Here is a 25441-nt window from a genome sequence, read left to right on the forward strand (position 1 = left end):
AGTGTCCACTGCTTGCTGAGAAGCATGCTTACTCCTTGTTAAGGAAAGCATTCCAGCTCAGAGGCTCCACAGGAGGACATGACGGGACTCTATTCACAGCACGGAGATACGTTACAGAGATCAGTACGGTCACCAGCACCCTAAGGCTTTGTTAATTCCTCATTACCAAGATTAAAATGGCTGTATGCTTCTAATTATAAACCACTGAGGCTGTTTTGTGGGTTTTAGGTCAAACCATAATGAATACTATTACATGTGCCTTAAGCCAGAAGCTGCTCCATGATAGGCATCTGGTTTGGTAAATCTCACACATATCACTGTGGTTAACCACAGACTCAACCTCAGAGGAAAAGCCCATCATCCTTACAAAGGACTATAAATCGATCTGTCAACTTATGGAGCAAAGCTGGGAGTTCAATTGGTCAATACTGTGGTTTGGCTTAAGGCATCATCAGAGGAATCTAACAACAGTGGGGCAAGAAACACTGCCATGTAAAACAGAGACAATAAAATCTATATACTACAAAGCTCCCCACTCAAAAATTACAGAAAAATATGAAGGAATTATTTGTTTTTTACTTTTGTGGATACTTTTTTTAGAAGCTGCTTTCATAAGCGACAACATTTAATACAAAGATGTAAAATTCAAGCAATTAATCAAGGTTTCGGCACTACAGTCAAATAATGTTTTATACCCAGCTGACTTTACATACTCTGATTACAGGTAATTTGTTGCACAAGCTCAACATTAAAATGTATTAAAATTAATGGAAATAAAATTAATTTCCACAATGATTCGTAAAGCTTTGATCTAATATTTGATATTTGAGGGCCAAGAATCAAGTCTTGACTGTCCTCTGTCACGAATCTGCATCTGAGGTAGCAACTTTTATTAGTGGCACAAAGTAGCAGACTTACTTAATGCTGATGGCGTACTCTGTGTACTCTCTGCTGCGATGGCGCACCAGGTAGGTGCTGTTGACTCTGTTGATAAGCTCCGCCTCTGCCTGCAGCCTCTCCATAGGGCCTGCAAACCTACAGCACAGCAACCAAACAGGTCCAGTTGTAAAAAAGACTAAAACTCCGACTACATGTGGATAAAAGAAGGTGAAAACAGCACAAAGTGGGAGGGCTGTTTGGTGAACCTACCAAGGTTGAGAGGAATAATCGACGGGCTTCGGGACCTGAAAAAAAACACGAACACGTGTTTTTGTTATTCTCACGATGCTGACACTTATCAGACACAACGCAGACAAACCACTCCAATAAAATCTTGGTGCCTGTTTAAAAGCGAGTGCATCGCTCCTCTATAAAACACAAGCTTTTCCACTGTGCAACCTCAATAACACAGCTTAATGCACTTCTTATCTTTACAACAGTGAGATAAGGTGATAACAGTTTGTTATTTACTGGAGGCCTCATGTTCCTAAGGCAGCTGGGACAGAGTCTGATTTTCATTTTATCAAACAGAACATGACAGTCCAGCAAAACAATTCATAGTTCCCTCGTGTCGGTGAAGATGCATGGAATTTTTCCTTCCTTCCTTCCTTCTCCGGATTAGTCTGAACAACATGAAGCATTGCTTGTTCCTTAAAAGATCATTTTGTACTTTGCTTAAATTAAGTGGTGAACTGCTCGTGTCTCATAAAACAACCCGGACTCCTCGTGCTTTAAATATAGAAGCTTGTGGGTTGTTTTTCTACTTTTTGCCAGGTAAAATAAGCGTAATTCCCAATTATCTCCACACGCCTGGTGAATAAATGTAGCCAAATGTGAGTTAGAACTACAAGAGGACTGGAAGGAAATGCTACTTACGCAGGGGCAAGGCTTCACAGCATCGCTTGGAAAGAAGCCAACCTCTTTCGTTGACAGGATTTTGCCCTGAAACCACACAGAGATAATTGCGTTACATACATCTGGCTGACTGCATCTCTATAATTCAGGAACAATTAGCCTTGCAACGCAGCGGTGCAAATTTACACCAGCAGTTATCTATTGTTTAAATAATTCCTGGCATGAGGAATAAAACAGGATGACTTCCTTATTCCTCCCATGGCGAAGACTCTTAAAGCTCAGCGCCTTGATTTACTAACAGTGGGGAGATGCAGTCCAAATAAACACGAGTTTTGTGGAAGCCAGAGTGCATCCGTCTCCCTCACACAGCGCAGTCGTGACGCCGTGTTTTTGTCTCGACGGCGAGTAGGTTCATTCATGAAAAATTATTATTTTTGGTATGTAAAATGATCGTGCGGGGATTTTTTAATGTGTCTCTTCAATAAACCCAGTGAATATGTGGTTAACTGTAGCGTGAAGGAGTCAAAGGTTTTATTTGTCACATGCTCAGTCAGTGTGTGCAGCGAAATGCAGGGTGGCATTCTCCTGAGGCGGTGCTAAAAAGGCAGGCGTGCAGAAAACAAAAAAAAAGTGCACGCGGCGTTGTCACTTTACTGTGTGCGACACAGAGGCTTATAATAATTATAGTACCTGAAGCATTAGTTGATATTTTGCATATCCACCTGCCTATGTAAAGCATAAATGCACGAATTCGGCTCTCTTACGGAGAAGAACGCATTATATTTATATAGATGCAGAAGAATAACCAAGCCAACAGCTTTAGCACCACTAAGCTGTATATCAGCTGCCTCCTGACTGTCACACCCACCAATCAGAGTTTGATGTTTTAGGGGTGTCCTAGGTGTTAATTAGGTGTCTGAGGCGGTCCACCTTGGAGGCAGACTAGCAGCGAAGTCTATTTTTTTCAATGCTCTGGTCATCGCCTGTCACATCGCTGCCACCTCAGGACGTTGTATCAGCTCTTGCATAAAGCAGCGCTTTCTGCTGCATGGCTGCTAAGAGTTTGATAATGTTTAGAGCCGGTAACATTGACAGAGTAAACAGATGGTTGCTATTGAATGAAATGAAATTACAGGGATCGATTCTATTTGTCACACAAGCCCAGAACAGAAATGATTACGGTCTGTTTGCCACAAAGGTGATGGATATTGAATGCATACTGGCTGCCAGGCCGTAGCTGCCTCCAGTAAGGCTTTTTACACACAGTTAATTGAATTCTTTATCTATTTTGTCTGTTTTGTATGAACCGCAGTAAGAGTTGTTGGATTCCAAACTGATTATAATACAATAATAGTTTGCATCAATAAGATGCCCTTTTGAGCGCCTCAGGTAAAAATCTTACATCTTGTATAATTATTATGATGACTTTTATTCGGCTTCACGTGGACAGAGTAAGTGACTGCTACACGGCGCTGCTGCGACTTTTCAAGAAACTGTTTATCTTCCCTCCTCTTGCGAGGCTTAAATCGCATGTGCTGCTTTCGCATAATAATAATTGCTTGCTTAAAACAACTGTGTGGGAGTGTCGCATCCTTATGAGAAGTTCCGCGTTGTGTGAATAATTGCTTGTGGGTGTTTTCGTCTTTCTTAGAATTTCACTTTTCCATGAAGCTTGTTAGCAAGAATTCTCCACACACAAACAGCTTGCCTGAGCAAGAAATGGAATTTGCAAAGCGCAGGTATAACTCATGAAATGTCCACAAACATATATTTGACCGATGAGGAAGTAGATGAACAGGACGTAGCTACAAACTGTGTCTTATCATATATTATTCTAAAACCATTATGAAATATTAGACGGGATAAAGGTTCGATGGAGCGACAGTAGGGGGGGGAAATTGAAGATTTAAACACAGCGCGTCCATTTTATGGAGTGACTAAGAGATAGCGTGACCTCTGACCTGCCACCAGGGGCTGTGAATGTCGGCGCAGATTAATTCAATGATGTCACCCGTCTGGATGTGGAGCGCTGGACCTGAAGCGGGGCTTGGCGATCCAAAGTAGTTCCTGATTACCAGCATCTTGGGCAGACCTGCAAGATGGACAGCATGAGTGAAACTACTGTCTGAAAAATATGAACAAACGTGTCTTTCGATATATTATAGGAATTAGAAACAGGTCTACAGATTAGTGGTTGGAACCTGAGAGGGAGCGACGGTCATTTCTATGTCTGGTAAATTAGTCTGGAAACCTAAATATTAGCCGTCATGGAAACAAAATACTGATTATACTGACTGATCTATAATTAATCCTGTAGACCAAGGTACAACTGTTTTAAAGTGAGATCATTTTTATGAAACTTTTATGTAACACAAACAAATTAATTGAACAAAAGTAATGCCGTGACCTCAAGTCTGAGAGTCTGAGTGAGTCTTTGTTCTACTAAACTATTCATGGCCCCATTACAGGTGGTAATGAGAGGAGTATACATTTGTACACACACACACACACACACACACAGATGCAGCTCTTGTCAGCAGTGCACTGCCCTTGCAAATCATCTCGACCCATTATTCATTATCATATTCCAGATAAGCAACAGTACACCATGGAGCATGGCAGGCTATCGAGCCCTCAGATAAAAGATAAGCAGCAATGAGCCCTGTTTACTGCTTAATGATGTTTTCTGCTAGTTTTCACTGAATTCCAGTCAGACACATCTTGTCGCATTAATGAGATGTGATGAAAAGTAATTTGATGTGACTAATACAGTAACACCCCTCAAAAAAAAACAAAAAAACCACTTCCTTATTTTCCCGACTATATTCAATCATGTAGAGCGCACATTTTTCTTCGATTAAACTGCACCAGTCCAGGGTGAGATATTTACTCCAATATACAGCAGTAAGGTTTACTCGTGCACTAAAAAGTTAAGTACATCACAATCAAGCTGGATTTGCTGTCAGCAGGCACTATTTGATTTCAATACCTTACTAATCCTATTATCCACTGAGACTGAATAATTTGTCATTATGAAGCATCCGCCCATGCCAAGCAAACAAATCCCAGGTTCGTATCATTTCCAACACAATCAAATGAACTGTGCATTTCTTTCTTTGCCTTATCAGGTGATAATGTTCTGGAGTATTATGATAAAGAAAAATAAATTAATAATAAAGCGATAGCACGAAGAAAGACGTAGGGCTACAGGCAAACAACAGAGAAGTCAACAACATTGTATTGAAAGCTAATACTGTACATCTCTATCTGTTGTGCTTCTCTTTCAGGATCTGTTCCAGTGCTGTAGCACTGTGGCTGGCAGCCTGACATGTGCGATCTTGCCTGAATAGGACTTCTAAAGACACAGGGCCATGGAGAATTGAGTCTCGGGGGCATGAATTGCATTCCTATCCACACAAGGACAGCGTGTTAGTGCACCTTTGAAAATAGACAAAGAGAGGAGCATTGAAATATTATGAAACGCCGAGGGCTGGGGCAATCAAACGCCTATTGATTTTAATGCGTCTTCAGTCAGAAATGATTTTCTGCAGCATAATGGATGGAGGGGTGGAAAAATGAGTGTTGAAGCCAGGTTTATAAGAGATTAGAGCCCCTTGGTGCAGTTGTTAGTCATGTTCTTTTGCAGAAAGATTGAGAGACAGAAATCAAAAAGAGGGAGACAGGCATATGTGCAATGGCTACATTTACTGTAGGTGCAGGAGTAACTTTGCTAGCTAAGTTATGCATTCTGGGTTTGGTCTTCTTCAGTTTAACAAGGCTCTTTTAGTTATAGATTAAGACTGAGCTGCAATGGCAAAACCACTTAACAGCTGCCTGGCGCACCTTCTTCTTTCACTAAGCAAGGTTGCCTCTACTTCGAGGAAAAACACAAGCTGACACCACGCCAGCGGCATTTCACGCAAACCTACTGCCAATCCTGATGAACCACTTAATTATTAAGAAATATTTTCTGGGTGATCTCGTTATGTAAAGTCGGGGGAGAACGCAATCACGAGGAAGCCCAGCACGGACTAAAAATAACCTCACGAGGACACGACGTGGTTGTTTTTGTTTTTGTCTTTGTTTATATGGCAACTCGGTCGGGACGCTAAAGGAACAAGACGTGAATGACAGTCAGAACTACAATTACACTGGAACTACAAACGATGCTGGGTTTAAACGTTGATGGAAACATTGGTGAAGATGCAAGAACACTTTCTGCCTTTACTCATCTTAATCCAGCATGTAGTCTAATAGTTCACATTTACGACGTTTTATTTGAAGCCCGACGGGTTATCTTTTATTTTTAGTGTGGTGTGATGATTTCACGGTTACAAAGTATCTTATTCAGCTCTTGTTTTGATACATAGCTACTTTGTAAAATGATTGGTTAGAGAACATTTACGAGTCAATAACATCTCTTCCCGCTACGTTCTGCACAGTTACGTGGTGGACTGGGATGAATATGTTATTTCTGGTGCTCAGATGACTCTGTGTCACTTTATTGAGAAAACAAGTTGTTGTGTCCGGACTCACAGGAACTGAAGTGACATGGTTGATCTTAGTAAAAGTCGATAACTTGTGTGGTGCTAAAAATAATATCGGGAAAATGCTATTAAACAGTGTTATCTGGATATTCTGTGGACTAGCATTTTTTTAATTTCAACTGATGCTGTTTATGTTGTCTGTTCTCCTTTTATCCTCTCTTCAATCTGGTGTCTTTTCGCCAAAAATGTATCTGACATTGGTTTTGTCACTATCACATGTACCTTCAAATACATGAAAATGCAACACATTTGTTTTTGTTCTTGGTTTTGTTTTCACAATGCCAAAGTCATTTTTAGTGTTTGTCTTTCAGGCATTTTTTGTTTTTCCTTGTTTTTGTTTTCTCTTGTACTTTTTTACCTAATCCATTAATAGGTTTGTTGGAAAAATATCTTCACATCAGTACAAAAGTTTAAAAGATTGTTATGTGAAGTCCTAAAAGTCTGCGTTTAAAGGGTCTTTTTATGTTCATCATACTGTTGACATAGATCGACAACAATAGCTTGACTGTTGTGACACCCATCAAGTGAAACATTAGTAAACAAAGCTTGTTCAGCCTATACAGCCTACAGTATACAGCAGGCTGACAGACAGTATTAGTGCATCTCAATAGCTGTCTAAGATGAATAATTTCCCTCCTGAGTAAGGACAGATGGCATATGCGAGGTAGTGGGATGTTGGGAGATGTGAAATTTTCTTACCTGGATCTCGATCTTTGCCCTGTAAACATACAGAAACATCGTTAGACATAGACTTACAGGGACGGACTAACAACATTTTTTTTGTATTCATTAAATGCATTTTGGGTCAAAGTTCACCAGTTTCTCCATCTCAAGCACCTAAACAAGCAACCTGCATCATTTTGTACACGCTTCAAAAATAAATCAGTTATAAAACTTACTACTTTACACATTAAGTGTGAAGTTGAATTGAATCTGGCCTGCTAACCCCCACATACAGACCTTATATGGTTAGACTGGCATAGGCTCATGTCTCATGACTCCAGGAGCAAGTTTTAAAGTTGCAGAAATAATTAAACCTGTGCTTAAGAGCATTTCTGAATCAGAACCAGATATAAACAAACTTCAAAAGTGCACAAAACTCTTAGCCACAAAGTACAGTTTCAGCCACAGCCACAGTTGCTGTCATGCTACTAAAATAAAGTGCTGCAAGCAGTTTAATTTCCTGCTTGGGGTTACTTGTAAGCATTGTAGCAGTAAAGTGCAAAACAGTTTCAGAAGCAGCACACACAACTCGAAAAAAAATCTCCCCAAACATTCTAGTTTGGCATCAGGCAGGGCTGCAACAGCTAAAGTCAATTGGAGTCTCCTTGGCAAATAGCTGCAGGAGAGAGCAGTTTTCAAAGTGCAGCAAAGCTTTGGAGAGGAGACAAACAGCAGACACACACACACACACACACACACACACAGCAGAAGCTCACCTGAGTTCTGACGGAGCCGGAATCTGAAAGAAGTTTGAGAACAGGCATAGTGAATGACGGGTTAGCGGGTGCACGCAAACACTTGCACACACTCATCGGTACAAGGCAACACTCCCTCATTAGTGGAGAAGGCGGACGCTCATGTCTGACCGCGGCTCACTTTGTTTTGCTGCGCTGCCACTACCTGACAGCCAGAATAAAGGAGGTAACGAAGCAGGGGGTGGGGAGGGAAGGAGCGAGCGAGCAAGGAGGTGGGGTGTGGTGGGTGGGGGGGGTAGACCTGTGGGTTTTGCTCCACCAGTTTCTTTCATTGGCTCCCTCTGGGATGGGTTACACCCCTCTGTGCATGCACACAACCGCATGCCTGTGCACACACGCAAACACACTTTGGTACCTGTGCAAACAGAACTATTGCATACCTCCACAGGCACGCGGGCTAACTGGCAGAAAGCCACAAATATACGCTCTGTACCTAAAGCACCTGTGCACATGCAAGCAGGGTTTACACATACGCACGCCTCCCTCAGTTCCTAAAGTGAACTATGAACTGTTATGCAAAATCACAGCAAGTGAGCTGATAACAGGGACAAATGCAAGTAAACAATGGCTTATCTCTCTCCCTCTTGCACGCACAGACAGATACACTCAGGCAGCACAAAAACGTTCGTTCACTGTGATTGCGTGTTTGCACACGTAGCAAAACCTCTGGTGTATTGATATAAATAAATAAATAAATAGAATAAAGAGCTAGCTAATATATAGGATAACTATAAGAAGAAGTGGACCACTTCTTCTTATAGTTATCCTCTGCAAGGAAAGTTCCACATCTCTTACAATATTTTGATATAAGTGTGCTATGAAATGCTGGTCCACAGCCCTGCATATATTCCCTGCACCGGCAGAGGTTGAATACTGTGTGGAGTAATGAGAGGGCGAATTCAAGCCAACATCCCAGCCACTGGTGTCGCCCCAATCTACTCAGGTACACAGTGTGCCCAGGTGGGCCTGGCAGTGGCGTTATTGCCTCTGCGACCTGATAGCACCGTGACAGATGCCAGGTCCAACAGGAGCTGGCAGCTTGCCACGGGGAATACAAACACACCCTCATGCAATTGCAACAGGCTGTTTCAGCGGTACAGCGTGTGCAGGCTGTAAAAGTTGCTTGTAAAAATATTGTGCAGAGTTTTTTTCGTGCACTCTCAAAACCTAAAAAAGAAACTTAAACAAAGTGAATTTAGTTTTTCGCCCCTTCGCGCTCACTTTGAGACAAACACACACGCATAGACACGCACGCACTCACTCACGCACGCAAAGGACAACATGTTGGGTTTCTGAAGGCCTTTGTTTGATTCCACATGTCTGAAGTTTTCCCTCCATGTCTCTCAGAGCTGTCAGCGCTTCTGCACAGGGAGCTGAGTGACAGATACACAACAGGGGCATAATAACAAAGTCAGGAGTTTCTTAAACTCCTCAGTAAAACTACTATTAGGTTTGGGGAATATGTGCAATGACACACAGTGACATTGCCTTTAAGGTGCTCTGAAGTGTCAAAACCAGCCAGGGAAGCGAGGGAGCTTCAGACTGAGCGACTGCAGTAGCGATCGAATACGTGGATGACCTTGGTGCAGAGGCGCAAGGACACGTGCAAAGTAACAAACCCTCGTCCTGTTTAGAATGCCACAGTGCAGCGCTTTCTTTTTTCAAATCGCACCGCAACAAATCCCACCCATGCCCATAAGTTGTCACAAGACACTCGTACATCAGGTTTTATGCGCCACTTTGCGTCATCTGTCATCGTGTTAATGCGGCCATAAAGGTGCAGTGCTATTCGTGCAATTAGATTTACTGTCTCCTCTTAAAAACATTTCACTCGGTGACGTGCAGCTGTGAGTCGCGTGGTGCAGAAGTTTTGCAGACTCGATCTGGGGTCGTGCAATAAACTTACCTGTTTTTCCACAGCAGCCGAAACGGCCCAGGCATTCTTTATGGGCACCTAGACCACACTTGGAGCACCAGTAGCCCTGGTAAAAGACGCCCCTGCAGACACAGGAAACTTCATCATAAGAATACATGGCAGTCACAAACAGGGGCAGTAATGCCTGTGGAGGAACAAAATAATCGGAGCTGCGTGTTTGCAGGCGGTCAAAGGATTCAGTGTCATGTGGAAAAGTTCGCTGCCTTTTTTTCTGTCAGTTTGGATAGTTTGCAAAGCGACCTGTGCAAATAATTTATACTGACTGACGCTGCAGCGCTGCCTTTCCATTTCATTTAGGGGTGCTGCGAAGTTTGACATTTATGGCAGCTTGATAGTGTAACCCTGAGGACTGTGGCGATCACCTTACTTCCATTTGCACCGACATGACTTCTGACATTTGGGGTGTTGAGTGAAATGCCTCATAAACAATTGGGGGGGAGTTGCCAGTTTAGTTGAAGGGCAGATTGTTTCAAATTTGTTACAATTACTAACTTCTTCCTCACCTATTTTAAGCGTCCATGGATTGAGGATGCCAATTGCTCAGCAGATGGCTAAGCCACCAGAGGGACATCGAGATATACAGATAAAACAGTCGCTGATCTTATGTGTGTGGTCACATGGTTGATCTGACACGAAGCATTAACAGTAGACAAGGCCTTGAATGTAAATGTTGCTACAAAGAAGCTACTAAGCTCTATGATACTTCAGCATTCAACCAACCATGATCACGGTCTCCTCGTGACCATTTCAGATGTAAAGTATCATTTTATCTTTTTACAAGTTCCTAAAACACGGTGTAGAATTTTCATGGCCACCCTGACCTTTGACCTTTAATCATTAAAATCAAGTGTGCTTATCCTTAAGCTTGAGTCCAAGCTAACGTTTTTCACTGTGTTTCTGCTGCACACTGTTAATGGGAATAGGATGGAAGGACAACTCTAAAAAACATAACGAGATGAAAGCAAAGACTTATTTTCTTATTTGGAGAGCGAAGCAGGAAAGCGAATGTAACCTCTTAAGCCCTCCTTCTACCTGAAGAAACATCAGCGACAAGTGTAAGACAAAAATAAACAACCTTGAGCTCTGCGAGTAACATTTAAATTAAATTCTGAAATACAATAAGCCTTCTTATCCTCATCACTGGACCAAAGAGAAATTTAAAAGCAACTTTGTATTTGGAGAGCAAATAAGAGCAACTCAGCAAACACCAACATTATTTCAACTCTTTTAACACCAAACCCACTTGAATCAAACTAGTGTTTGGTGGCCTTTTCACTAAAGGTGACAGCCTTTGACAAATGGTGGCAGCTACAATAATAACAGGTACACCATGGTCCCAGTCCAGGGACATCTGAGATGTAAAGCATTAAAACACGAGAAACACGCTTTGTCTGTCGCAGAAAGAAGCCAGAGTGTTACAATAGCTCCCCTGCTCTCACGTTAACCTACAGCTAAAATTGATGCAAGGTTAAATTCACAATCATCTAAACATTAGGCAGCAGAAGAGAAATGCTGTCGATCCAAAAATGGACTTTCTTACATCAAATTTTTGTTTCGGCCCTGAGAATTTCTGCCAAAGTAATCTCTGTATCTTCCACAGGCAGACACAGAATGCAAATGAGCATGTGCAGAGTAAGTGTAATCACTCTGGCTTCTTTCTGCTTTGAGGAATTTGGTGTGTTACAATTACCCACACTCTCCCCTACACAAGGTAAAGTAGATCCCAGTCTTGTTTAAGAAATACTTTAAAGTTTTAGAAAATAATCTTACAGTCACAGGATAAACGTGACTTCTCAGTGACTCCATTCAAATGCATACACACAGCTAGAGATAAATGAAGAGCTCTGGAACAATAGCCGTAACACAATACTCTAAAGGAAGAATAACTATTAGAGGAAAAACTTGAGGTATGATAAAAGATGCAGTCCAGCGTCCTAAAAAAGAAAAGATACACTTCAGACATTTTTATTATTCTGTTGGTGAATCTGCTGCATGGCTCTGTATATTCACAGTGCAATAATCTTGTCCCCGTTCCCCATCCATTGCCTTGAAGAAGTGCTGAAGTGTGACAGACATTTTTCTTCACCGTCTGTGGAAGGTGAGACCACTCAGTCGTTCCCACTGTGAGAGAGACCATGAGCCGCGGTCCTTTGGGTGCCGATACCATTCAGTGAATTCAAAAGGAACTTTGTGTAGCCAAGGCACATGTGCAGAGAAGAAGAGGGGCAAAGGCAAAGTGACGAATAGATTGTTAGGGTACACTGGAGAGGAACAGGAAGAGCCGAGGTCTTTCAAAGGAATCCTGACAGTTGTCTGAAGAGAAAGGGTCCACAGCGCCTCAGTCTTTATGTCTGCCAATAGCCTCAAAGCAGATTTTGTTCTGCTTGTACAGTGTGTGTGTGTGTGTGTGTGTGTGTGTGTGTGTGTGTGTGTGTGTGTGTGTGTGTGTGTGTGTGTGTGTGTGTGTGTGTTTGTGGGATAGCAATCTCTTACCTAAGCAGCATGTGGCAAGAATTGCAGGAGGTGATTCTTTCAAAGGTGTGCATACGAAATTCATGGTGGTTGTTGGTCGCATTCTCTGGCCGAATGTTGGATCTAAAAGAGATACAATGCACGATAAATACTAGATTCACAGACATCTCAATTTACTCCGTATAAACCAGGCACATCGGGCACTAATGTAATGCTAAACTGCAGCTTTTGACACCACTGATCATTCCGTTCTTACTAACAGATTACAGAAATGAGATGGCATCACTGGTTTTCATCATACATTGCACTTACTTAGAATTCATATTAACAACCTCATCTGCACCCCTTCATACGTGGAGTCCCCCAGGGCTCAATCCTAAACCCATTCTGTTTTCTTTATAAATGTTATCCTGGGTCAGGACTAACATGTATAAAGACTGATAGTGTCCAATTATGTGGGTTTTTTCTATCTTGGTATGTTTTTACTGTATTGGCAGTGTGTTTGGGATCATTGCTATGCTGAAAAACTGAGCCACTGCCAATCAGAGGCTCTCCAGATGTCATTGCATTGGTGGATCAAAATCTGAAAATACTGAGTTCACAATTCTATCAATTTTGAAAGACCTCCAGCGCCACTGCCTGAATACAGCCTCAACCCATGACAGAGCGTCCACCAGATTGCTACAGATTGTTCTAGATACTAACTATTGTACCTCACTACTGACCTCCTCCATACATTCAATAGTTTGAACCAAAAGTTTCAAATTAAGATCTTTTGCAAAAGATTTTCAGTCATGTTCTTATCAAATTTGGCATAGCGCAGCCTACTTCAGTTTTTTTCCACATTTCTAAACATTATTTATCTGTTTCTTTAGATACTGTTTGCTACTGAAGTGGAAGACCTCTATCTCTAATTTTTTGTTCTCCACTTGTCTAATTTCCTCAACTTATTTGAGGGTAGACTGCACACCATGCAGAGATGCAAGTCTTTGGCTAATAGCTCTTTGGGAATTAGCTTGTTGTTACAAAATTACCGTTTTATTCCTGTCAAACTGTGTAATCTTTGACATTTTTCATAGATTCAACAAAAAAATGGGAACAAGTTACGTGTAGGAGGCTAGTTACAAAGTGCTAAAGATACCATTAAAATTGATTATTTGCTGAGGTGTCTGGAATCACAATTTAAAAAAATAATAATAAGGAAGTGCGACTCCATGGAATTAAAAAAAGAGGGGTAGCTCAAGACTTTTGCACAGTACTGCACAACAAACTTTTGTTTAACTCTAAGCCTACAAGTTATGGATGTACCTGATTAGCAAAAATCAAACTATAATAAACAATGACCACTCTTCAGTCAATTAGTGAATGAAAATTAATTCTTGCTTGCTCCCCTATTTGTTACACTTTCCAATCAACTGCACTCTTTGATGAAAATGTCAATTTCAAAGAACAAAAAAGTACATTTTTTTCCCCCCACTTATAATTGCAGCCAACAAACTCCTCCATGGCTACAGCAACATTTCCCTGACACGCTTCTTTGAAGTGGGAAGGAGAGAATTGCAAGCACACAGCCAAGGTCTACTAGGAGTGAACACGGGAGGTGTTCTCGGCCCCTTGGGACATGGTTGCATGGGTGGGAGTACGGAGGAAAGCAAAAAGGAAACAAGAAAAGAAAGACATGTCTCAGCTTTGTCCATATATTTATCTTCCAGAGGTCATCTCTTTGTTTTCGGCATAAGTGTTTACATAAGAATTTAGGCTTTTATGTACAAGTGCTTAATCTCAGACTAAGGTAATGGGCTACAACATGCTCAGTGGAAAACAGGACAAACAGGGCTGAGACAGAATAAAATAGCAGAAAGGGGAATTTCAGTGCTGTCTTCTCTTCTGTACCCGGGTCAACCAAGACATCAGCTTTGAGGTCAACACTGTCACTGGCTAGAAATTGTGTACCAGAAGAAGGAGGTCTGCTTGAAAAATACAGAATTTAAAATAGATGAAATTTGTAACTGTGTCATTGTAAAAACATTTGCACAGCTTCATTTTTTCTTCGATTCGAAGCTTGTAAAGCTATCCAGTGCAACATTGTGCAGCGTAAACCTGACTTGAAATTGAGCCTCGATTTTAAAGACTTATAAACTCACAGTGTGACTTCATTTGAATTTATCTTCAAGGATAGAGCCTTTACTGTGTGCTGTTCAAGCAAAGGTTTATGTTGAATTTTCATTTCCCTGCTTCGGTACATACATGGTGTGACCACCTCTCGTGGCTGCTAAATCTTAGTCAAGCAGTAAATTCTGGGTGGTTTGGACACAAAGGCAGCGAGTAAGAAAACAACTGTTCACAGATCATCTATTAAGCATCGCCGTGGGAGCGCGTCGCTGTTTGGCAACGCCTCTCAAGTCTCATAGCTCGTTAGCTGAGCCCCAAATATTAATCAACCAAAGCTCCAGTTTCCTCAGTTTCACATCACACAACACTTCATGTTTTTGATCCTCACTTCCTGATACCTTCTTGAAGATGTTATTTCACAGATTTTGTCCTATTGTTGTCTTTTTTTTTTATTTTTATGTTTTAATTGAGGCAGAGCCTGCAGGAGAAGCAGACTGTTGTCAACTCACTACAGTGAGAAGTGTAACAACAAACTAATACAATAACAGCTGCCCTATGCCATCGATCTATAGGAAAATGTAGTAATACACAGATTTAATGACACTAATGTTTATTTAATGATAATAAAACTGATACTGCTTCTGTATGAAGGGCCAAGAGTGCCAAAATGAAGTAAATTTAAAAAAAAAATCAAAAAAAGTTAAAATCTGTCAATAATTAATTAGAGATAAATACATATATTATTATTTAAATGTCTTGATGCATGCTCAGTCATCCAGGTAAGTAATTCCCAAAAGGTGATTTACACCTACAGACCAGTGGACACTCTTTCAGTGATAAGGATGTACACATCCTGGACAGGGAGGAACACTGGCTTGAGCACGGAGTCAACGAGGCTATTTATGTGAAAAGGGAAAGACCACCTCTGAATCGAGGAGGGGGCCTAAGGGTACGTCTTTCACCATCTTACAATGCTGTGACTGACATGGTAGTCATGGCCATTGATCAGTGGTCTTTGATCAATGGCCATGACGTGTTTGAGGGGAGTTATTATTTCACGTCACTATGAGCATTTAGTAACACATGAAAGGAAATCCTGTTCGTGTATTAATCACCAGAGCATGTCGCATAAAAAGAGATAAAAGAGGCAAAACCATGCGCCATAGTCAGGAGTTAACATGGGCAGGATTTTTTCTTTGTTTGTTTTATTGGCACAACAACAGGACTGAGGTGTCCATAAGTTGTTGGCATCTGCCCTACAGAGGAAAATGTCTGTACTTTTGTCATCTCTGCTACTATTAATTACTATATTAATTAATTAATTAATTAATTACATATTTAATTATATTTAATTATGTATTTAGTTAATTCATTTTGGCACTCGTGGCCCTCCACACTTCTGAGGGGGTGTTGGTCTTTTACACTTTAAAGCCACTTTCAGCTGCTCACTTATTCACAAGGGGTCACCACAGCAGGTAGCGCCGCATGTCTGATTTGGCAGATAAATACTCACATAAAGTCAGCACCACTAACACTGATCAAATACTTCGTATATTTATGTAATATATTTACACATGTTTACTCAGCTGGAGGAAAACCAGTTAGTGTGTGAAAACATCTGTATAATCTCCTCTGTGGCTCTGTAGATGTCATATTCATTTCATCAGTGCTGGTGCCCAAAACTTCACTAAATATAACGCTGTCCTGCACTGTAATACTTCCCTGTCTAAGCCTCTGCCCTCAGTGTTTTTCTTTCTCCTTTTTTTGAAAGAGGGATTCCGGTGCACCTCTTGGTCTCGACAAATAAAATTACAATAATCCTGATTAACAGAATCACAGCTTTATTTCATGTTTGAGCCCCGTGCTGTCACACTGTGCATTATCGCATCATTGTGCAGGACTATCACTCATGCTTGGTCAGGACCTGCAGGTTTCACATTGTAAGGCACTGGGTAGGCCCTTTTAGCATCGTTTGTCAGCGTGCAGTGACTCCAACAGAGTTCAACTGGAGTCCCAAATGCAACAAAAAAGGAAAAGTCAGATAAAACAGTAAAGGTCAAGTGATACCAAGAAGATTTCTGCAGGATTTTTCTATTTTATTCTTTCACACAATGAAAATCGGCCCTAAAAAGGCACATCACTGTGCAGGGGTTCTGCTTGTGTTTAAGTATGCTGAGACGGGGTTCTTGGCCAAGAGTCAGTGTGTGAAGTTGTCACTGTAGATTGTCATCATACTTATGTGACAGACACGTCATAATATATAACAATAACTACCTGTCTTCACCAGCTCCTCTCCTATATGCAGTCTCCCATCTACCTAACAGCAGTGGCACCGCCTAATTTTGCTGTTCTGACGATCAAAACAATCAAAACAACGTCAGTGATTTAAAAAAAAGTTTTTATAACAGATTGGAATAATAATTGGAATAATTACAGATTTCAACTTTTACTCCATCTCAGCAGAGGTGGGAAGTAACAAAGTACAAATACTTCATTATTGTACTTCAGGAGAATTATCAGGTGTCTGTACTTTTACTTTCACTCGCTACATTTTGAAGCAAATAACTGTACTTCTACTCCTTACATTTTCAAAACGGGCTCGTTACTTTTGCTTTGACATTGAGGGGAGTCATTATTAAATGGATTTGAGCCTAAACAGTAACACATGACAGGCAATCCTGTTTGTGTATGAATCACCAGATTTACTCATTTTGCTGTTTACAGATAAAGACGTGCAAGTACACAACAGAAAATAGAGCTACTTTTGACTTTCTTTCCTTTTCTCTGTTCATTTTCTACTTAACTGATTCAAGCCGAGTACATTTATTAGAATTGAAATGTATCTACTAATATTATTTATTATTACATCAATATACCACAAGGTTCAGTTAGCTTTGCACAAACACATCAGGTATAAATGTCCTCGAAAGAGCTACTTTTTACTTTCTTACTTTGATTGCAGAGAAAATACTCAAAGTTTTCACTTTTACTTGAGTAAAGAAGTTGAATCAGTACTTCAAATTTTAGTGGAGTATTTTCCAATAGTAGCATCTGTACTTCTACTTAAGTACAGAGCTATCTGTACCTTCGGCACCTCTGCATCTGATATTCTTGTGTCGGCCCACAATCACATCTTCTACTAACAATCTTGGTATTATTGTTTAACAGCATTTGAATTTTAAACATAACATCTCTGAATCCATCCAGTCCTGTATCTTACATCTGAGAAGCTGCAAAAAATCTGAATCAGCCAATTGGAGATTTTATTACACCCACTTTAAAGTCTGAATCACGAAATACTGTAAATGTCATAAAATTCTTTGTTTTTTAAATGTCAACTGTTTATTTAACCTTCTGACAAACTAAAAAAATTAAATTAAATTAAATATTAATTTGCACATGTGGGTTTTAATTGTAAGTTTTAATAATTTTTGCTATATCTGACACTTTGTGCAATTTATTATTTTAAATGTATTGTTCATTTTTTACACTAATGATGCAGAGGTCTACATACAGATTACTGTAACTCGTGTTTCACGTGGGCTTCACAGTCCTCCCTAACCATCTTCACTTAGACTGAAGTATGCAGCAGCTAGTGTGCTTGTGTGGCTGCATTTCAATGATTATAATGAAATATGAAAGTAACTGTGTGTACTGTGTAATGGGATAAGACTCCATATGAAAATAAAGTCTGCTTCTTCATGTAATAATGTAATACTGCCCTTCCTAGTATATTATCTAATTGTGAGTCAGAGAATACAGCTGGTTGCGTCTTCCTTCTTGGCTCTACAAGTGAAGCACTAGTTTGACTTTCTTGGAACCAGTTTGTCACTTTGGGTAAATATGAATGCATTTCAGGGTGAAGGGTGGTTGATGCGGTTGACACCTGATGTTTTAATGAAACGCATCCAAGTTAAGCTTTCTGAGTATAAAGTTTCGTGTAAGCACGCTATCGTCTGTTCATCTTTGTGTCACGGTGTCAAGTTCCTCATAAATCAACTGGCCTAACTTGAATAACAGGACTAAAAGCGCTCGGCATTTTGATGTCCTGACATTCTTGTGACGCAGCTGCTCACTCACATGGCCATGCTGAACTGTTCCAACCACTTCTTTTTCAGGTCTTTGGTCTTGAAAAAGAACTCAAAGCCGCTCTGGCCCTGGTTATGAGTGAGGTAGAATCCGTAGGACCACTGCAACAGAGAAAAAGAAAAACACTTGACTCACAAGGTGCAACAATGCCAAATAAAAAAACGGAGGGTTTCGGAGAAAGACGAACAGAGCGGGAGAGAGCCGAATGAGACAGGATGCAGGGAGACAGATGGAGACAAAGAGATGCAAAATGAAAGAGGGATGCCTCAGGGAGAGCAAACACAAAGGCTGAAGGGTTGGAGGGCAGAAGAAATGACAGAAAGAGACAAAACATCGAGGCAGAGCGTGAAGGAGAAAATGAGTGCGAGGTGGCTGTGCCATATAACTGCTAGGCATCAGACTGCATGCACAGACCCAAGTAGTGAACGGGCCTGTAATCTGTTACCATTATCCACTTCAAAGGCTAAATATTAGTCCATTAGCCTCTGTGTCAACACAGGCATCTGGGGTTTTTTTAGACAACATTACAAGACAGATGCTCGAGAGATGCACTTTTTATGACTCGCAGTTGTGGTTTTGAACTTGTAGCACTCAGCTCTGAAAGCTAAAAACAAGCCAAACTCACAGCGCTGTCAGCGAAGCACAGCGGCTCATCTTCTCTATTGAATGAAAAGAGAAAAGGAAAGCAGCGCTCTACAGAAGCATTCCCAGTGGACACCAACACTTGCACTCAGCAAAGATATCATCTAGCTACCAATTTGTAAAGAGAAGCAGGAGGTGCTTGTCTGTCTTTCTGTCAGTTCCTATGCTTTTGCTTGGCATTCAAAAGGATTACACACCAAGGCTTATAATGTCAAATATTTCTTTGTGGATCTTGCCAAAATATCAATTATTTTGACCCATGCTTATATCTTTGTCATGTGAATCAATGTCGAGAGTGAACTGTGGTATTTCAGAAAGATTATAAAATGCTAGAGACTAACTGGTGGTGGAGTTCAGACCCATGAGTACTCAAAAGTCATTGCTACATTAATACATGAGTAGATCTACTCGATACTCATAAAACATATTCAAAATTCACTCTTTATTTTTTCCCCCCGTACTCCCGGAAACACTCCATTAAAGACAGAAACACCTATGATAATTAGCAAAGTGCCAGCTACCACACACTGACTTATAATTAAACATGTAATAGGCAATTTTTTTGCGAAAAGCAATATACTGTATTATTTGACAGTGTTTTGGGCATTTTTATGTGACAAAAAGATGTAACACTGTGATATTAATGATATAGCCACTCACATGTTTATACAACGAGACAAGCCCAAACATGTCTGAGAGTGAGAGCTGCATCCCAGCCTCACAACAATTTAGCATCTAGAAAGGGAGCAACTACAAAAACCTTCTGTATTATCAAAAATTGCATTATTGCAAATTTCATTAAAAAACATCTTGATACAATATTGAGGGAATATTGTCCAACAGTAATGTTGACAGTAAAGCAGTAATCTTTCCTTACAACTAGCTGTTTACACACTCAGAAGATGCTAAGCGTCATTAGCATTAGCATTAGCATTTACCTTTTTGAGATATAATCCAGCCTAATTTGAACTCTGTACTAGTTGTCAATAACAAGTAAAGGAATTTTTTAGCTGCTACCTTTATAAAGTCAACATTTGGGACAGTAATCATATGGATGTTTTTTTTTTAACATTTTTCATTTGAAACACATGGCATTTGGGGCCAAATTTGCCCTCAAACAATGACCTAAAAGACTAGTCTGGTATTAATGTAGCACTTTTTGATTTTAGCTGAGCACTCAAGAAATTGTGGCTACAAATCCAATCACAGAGCCTTTTTATGTGCTCTGTCTAAGATTCACACGTGTTGGATCTACTGGAAGCGATGCAGTTAGTCGTATAACCGACCCTTTAGTTAAGAGGCAACCCGTGCTGCCTCCTGAACCCCAGCTCCCCCTCCTGATCATCTTTTGTCCTTCCCACCCCCAACAGGTCACTCCCTGATCCTGGTTTAGCTTGAGGTTTCTTCCTGTTAAAAGGGAGTTTTTCCTTTCCACTGTCGCCCAGCACTTGCTCACAGGGGGTGGTCAAGTTGTTGGGGTTTTCTCTGTATTATCTATGGTCTTTACCTTACAATATAAAGCACCTTGAGGCGACAGTTGTTGTGAATGTTTGTGACGCCCTGCATGTAATTATTTGAGCTTTGATTATTTGCTACAAAACCATAGGCTATAGCATTGAGAAGTTGGCTTCCACACAATGACGGTAATTTGGCAAAAGTTTTCTTATTGTTGTTTGCATTTGGCTTATGAGTTAAAGGAGTTTAAGACTCTTTTACCTCCAGATGACTTGCACATAAATGCCGCTGGTTTGATGGAGGTTCTTATTGCCACTTCCCTCAGACACCACTGTCACCTCCATCATCTCAAACATAAATATGTAATCAAACAAACTGCTTTATATCCATCAAGTCAGAGGTGAATGACGCAGAGTTTCATAAAATATAACCATATAAACCCATATGGGTCTAAGCTTCCTAATGTCTGCTATTTACAGCATCATTATTACCCAAATCACTGTTTCTTGGAACGCCTTAGATATCATTCCTCATTATGATTGGCAATATTTCCCCCACTTGGCATTTAGTATTCACCGTGTGTTTGTGTGTAGTCAGGCCCAAAGCGAGGTTTAATGATAACACCATCTGGGAGGAGGCAGACTGTTGTAGTCCGACACTGTGTCAGTGTGATCCTTGCAAATGAACAAGACAATGTAAAACATGTGCTGGAATAAGCGTGCACCAAATTATTTAAGAAAGATTCTTTGCAGCTGATTATTTCATTGTTTATGTCGCGAGCTGGAAAGATTTTTTGCACAGAACCTATTTAAGCAGCACATTCAGGGACTCGCGGCACAGACGGCAGCACCGGGGCGGAGAGGTTGCTGTTACAGGTGGTTAGAAAATAGCTGTGAAGAAGCAAGTTGAGTCAATTTCGTGAACTCGCATTTAACTGATAAATTGTTATGGCGCCTCATTATGCAGAACTAGTGCTGTTAATTGGTTTGTCAGGAGTCCAACGCGGTTTCGGAGCTTTGCTGACTCAGTCGTAAAGAGGCGATAATGGGCTCAACAGTGCAAGACTTGCCTCCATTATAGCTGACTGGTTGTTATATCAGATTGTTGTTTTGTTCTGTTTTGTTTTACAGCACAATAATAAGCAAGTTTTGTTATTATTTTATTACTTTTTCACGTCGTCTATTACAGCAGCAGAAAAGCCACAATGTAGAATGAAGTCGAGCTAGGACAGACTCGATGGCACGGAGCCCTGGGTGAAATTAAATGTCATCTAAAGCTCTTTTTAGCTGTTATAAAATCACTGTAACTCACAGCTTAAAGTGGGTTATTGCTTTCTGAAAGATGATAACACGCCATAAAATTAAAAGCTAAATGTTCAGGGCATATTTTCTTATTCAGTTAATGAAGCGGATCAGTGCGGCTTCAACGGGACTTAGTCACAATCATACTTCTCTGTCAGCTGTGATGTGTCAGGTCAAAGAAGTTGACTGACATTTTCTTCCACAAGTCAGTCTCCAGCCTAATCAACCAGTTTTTAAAGCGCTTAACACGCTTGTTTTTGTGCAGCTGTGAGGAATAAACCCTGTGCGGCTGGTAGAGACATAAAATGCCAGCGTAGGTTCATTTTTGACAGCTCGATTGAATTGTGGCTAATGTTTCCGCGTGTCTGTGGTACAACATCACCACTGTGGCCTTGCCAAAAGTGGAATAGAGTTACTTCTTTTGGAACCAAAGAAAGATAAAACAAAAAGAAAAAAAAGGACTGAGAAATGCCAATATCTTTCCTGAAAGTAGAAAAGCATGTTCCTTGGCAGGTACATGCTAGCTGAATTCACCTGAGAGACTTATTCATGAGCAGTGTGGGGGGGTCCGCGCCTGGCCATGTTCTACAACATTATAAAATTCCTCATGTCTTTACATAATAAAATCTGAACACATCTTCTCAGTATTGATGCACCATTGTGTTTACTGTATTACTCCTGAGTGATTGGTATATGTGATGTGATGCACAGTTCTTCTATGTATTTGTTCACTTTCCCAGTTCCCTGACCTGATATTAAACTGCTTCTCAAATACCATTAAACACTGCTGGAGGTCATTCAACAGCCAGCTCTTTCTTACACTGAACACCTGTCAAACGTAAGTACACCTAACATCTAATAGTATTAATTAACATTATGCAGTATAGAGTCATGCGTACAAAGATTCTCAGTTACCTGTGTTTTATTGAGACATGACAAATCCGAATGTCTGCAACAAAACAGCCCGGTGTTATTTTGGCTCTGCAAAAACCTCATTTAAAATCACGTTTACCTCTTGTCCCTATTTATAACCACATACTTTTATTATTATTGTTCAAAGATTTTAGAAAAGTATGGCTGATGCCCAAGAAGGGCCTGGGTTTGAATCCACTGGCTGGAGCCTTTCTGTGTGAAGTTTGCACGTTCGCTCTGTGCCTTCATCCAACACTATTCATTCAATTTAGTTCAACAGTTGCCTCAAGACACTTTATTTTGTAAGGTAAAGAACCTACAATAATCAGATGACCCCCTGTGAGCAGGTACTTGGTGACAGTGGGAAGGAAAAACACCCTTTTAACAGGAAACAGTGCAAGGTTGTGCATGTGAGCATGCAGCTGCCTCGCTCTCTGCGTTAGCCCTGTGACAGAGTGGTGACCTGTCCAGTGTGCACCCTGCCTCTTGCCCTGTGACAGCTAGACTAGGATCCCACATCAGCTCTTTATGGGCCCTTCAGCTTTCCACTCTGTGAAAGCTTTTCTTATTCAGATTTCTTGAAATCATTAGAGCCACACTGCTTTACGAGCTGTAATTTCTGCACTTTGTGACTGTGTTGCGCCTGCAGCAGATGCCCATATAGATCCAGGTTCAGCTCATTGCTAGTGATTTACCAATTCAATATTTGGATCAGATACTGGTTCAGTCCAGACTCACAAAGCTTGATACAGTCTCTGACACAAGGGGGCCGATCTATTCGTCAGTTCTGTATTCTGTGTTTGCTAAGCAGCAATGCACCATGTGTTAGTGGGAGAGCTCACATAGCGAGGTAACATTAAGGGGTTTGTGGTTTGGAGGCATTTTCACACCTACGATACCAATGGTTCTCCTTCATATGTTTGCGGTAGTTTTTCATTTAAGCGCACGCTGTGGTCAAGCAAGTTGACAAGATTTGAAAGCTCTAATGATTTCCCTATTGGCCTCTCTCTCTCTTGTTTTGTTTGGTGTAACACATGGGAAGCTTTTATTACACCTGCAGTAACATAACGTTTGTCATCAACTCGATTAATATCGATTCACTACACCTGTATGCTGTCAGCTACACGTGACATGCCAGTGTGTGTGTGTGTGAACACACTCACACCAACAGCAAAGCTAAAGTAAGAAGCTAAAGCTAAAGCACGATTGTTTACTATTTAATAATGATACAAATTCAGTAAATGCATCTTAGACATATTATTGGCTGTTCGTGTCTGTGTGTGCACAGACCTTTCGGTTCTCTTTGTCCGACGTGGGATTGTTGGTGACTTTGAAGAGGTGCAAGTCGATCACTTCTTTCATCTCGTAGTTGTCTCCTCGCCGCTTACAAACAATGACCGCAGCGTCAAACAGGAAGATGTGCCTGCAATCCAAAAATGTTCCAGTAAATTCAAGCACATCTCACTTAATAGTTCATGTTATTCACACCGAGGAGTTATGTCAAATTCAGTATTTAAGGCAAAAAGTGATTTTTATGATTCTAACAAGCTTGAAGGTCAATATTTGGTATGACCACCTTTATTCTTCAACACAGACTGAACTCTCTTTGATGATCTTCTACCTAATCACATGAGCCAAGGTGTGAAAACAGGTGAATTAGAACTGAAGAAGCTTCTCGGATGAGAGGTGAAACGTCTTCAAGCAACTTAAAGAAGTCCAGACGCTTTTCTTTCCAAGCTCCTTAGACTACGATGACCTGGATGACTGAGAACCTTCACAGACATATGTGTATTCTGGCATATCTCAGCCTCTTCTCCCTGTTTCTCCTCCTTAAGAATGGCTTCTTGACAGCCACCCTTTCACTGAGACCATTTCTGATGAGACAAAGGACCGGATATATCCTTCAGGTCTGGTGTCAGGCCTTTACTTTCTAGATTTTTGCAAGATTTTCAGATACGGTTCATGTGCTGTAGGTAGTAGTTTGTGCAGGTACCACTCTATTTTTAAAGACATGCTGCACATCATGCTGAGGTATGCCACCTTTTTAGCTAACAACTCTTTGGGAGTCAGTTTGTTGCCACTGAAATACTATTTCATGTCTGTCAGACCGACTCAACTGATTCACAGTATCAACTAAAGAAATCAGAAAAAATCCATGTTTTTAAAACTGGTTCTTTGCTAGGCTTTCTGCTTTGTGTTGACACAACGCTGGTTCATCTCTTGGGTGAAGTGCCCTTTTTATGCTTGAATTGTTCGCAGGTCAGTGTTAAGGGGTTTAACAAATAAAGCAAAAAAACATTCCTGTGAAAATGTTCAGGTACAAGGACTGGACTGAGTGACAAGGCCTGGAGAACTATTACTCAAGACAAAAGAAAGTCTGGCTCCTTGGAAGCAAAATATAAAGAAATGAGGGGTGACACGAGACTTTTGTAAAGTAGTGCATTTGGAAGCAGTCGGCTTCTGCAGTTCCTGCAATGGCTTTGCAGAGACTCTCAGGCTGGCTGTTATTTTAACAGGCAAATTTAAGTTTCAAGGCGTAGCTAACAATACAAAATCTCTCTAATGGAAAAAGACGCCCAGCCCAGTTTCATCTATATGACTGGTTCAATGTTATTGTTAAGTTCCTAAAGAACAACAGCATAAGCTAAATGCTCATAGCATGTGCTTTGTATTAACTGAGTAATAATACTTCACTGGCTTCAG

The 25441-nt window shown here is 40.7% G+C and overlaps 1 protein-coding gene across 2 annotated transcripts in view; it reads right to left on the reverse strand.

The window, feature by feature from the left end:
- Nucleotides 1-25441, reverse strand: part of vav3 (vav guanine nucleotide exchange factor 3) — an 86904-nt gene that overhangs the window by 11758 nt on the left and 49705 nt on the right. For both annotated transcript variants that reach the window (XM_013913782.1, XM_013913781.1), the window contains exons 14-23: nucleotides 24029-24161; nucleotides 18420-18529; nucleotides 12249-12350; nucleotides 9726-9817; nucleotides 7781-7803; nucleotides 7041-7059; nucleotides 3756-3886; nucleotides 1816-1881; nucleotides 1150-1184; nucleotides 919-1035 (exon numbers count right to left, since the gene is read on the reverse strand). In XM_013913782.1, coding sequence (XP_013769236.1) covers nucleotides 919-1035; nucleotides 1150-1184; nucleotides 1816-1881; nucleotides 3756-3886; nucleotides 7041-7059; nucleotides 7781-7803; nucleotides 9726-9817; nucleotides 12249-12350; nucleotides 18420-18529; nucleotides 24029-24161 — 828 coding nt within the window. The remainder of the gene's footprint in view (nucleotides 1-918; nucleotides 1036-1149; nucleotides 1185-1815; nucleotides 1882-3755; nucleotides 3887-7040; nucleotides 7060-7780; nucleotides 7804-9725; nucleotides 9818-12248; nucleotides 12351-18419; nucleotides 18530-24028; nucleotides 24162-25441) is intronic.

The sequence above is a fragment of the Pundamilia nyererei genome, unplaced genomic scaffold (genome assembly GCF_000239375.1).
Source record: "Pundamilia nyererei isolate P.nyererei 1_Seehausen unplaced genomic scaffold, PunNye1.0 scaffold00150, whole genome shotgun sequence".
In the NCBI taxonomy this organism is placed as follows: Eukaryota; Metazoa; Chordata; class Actinopteri; order Cichliformes; family Cichlidae; genus Pundamilia; species Pundamilia nyererei.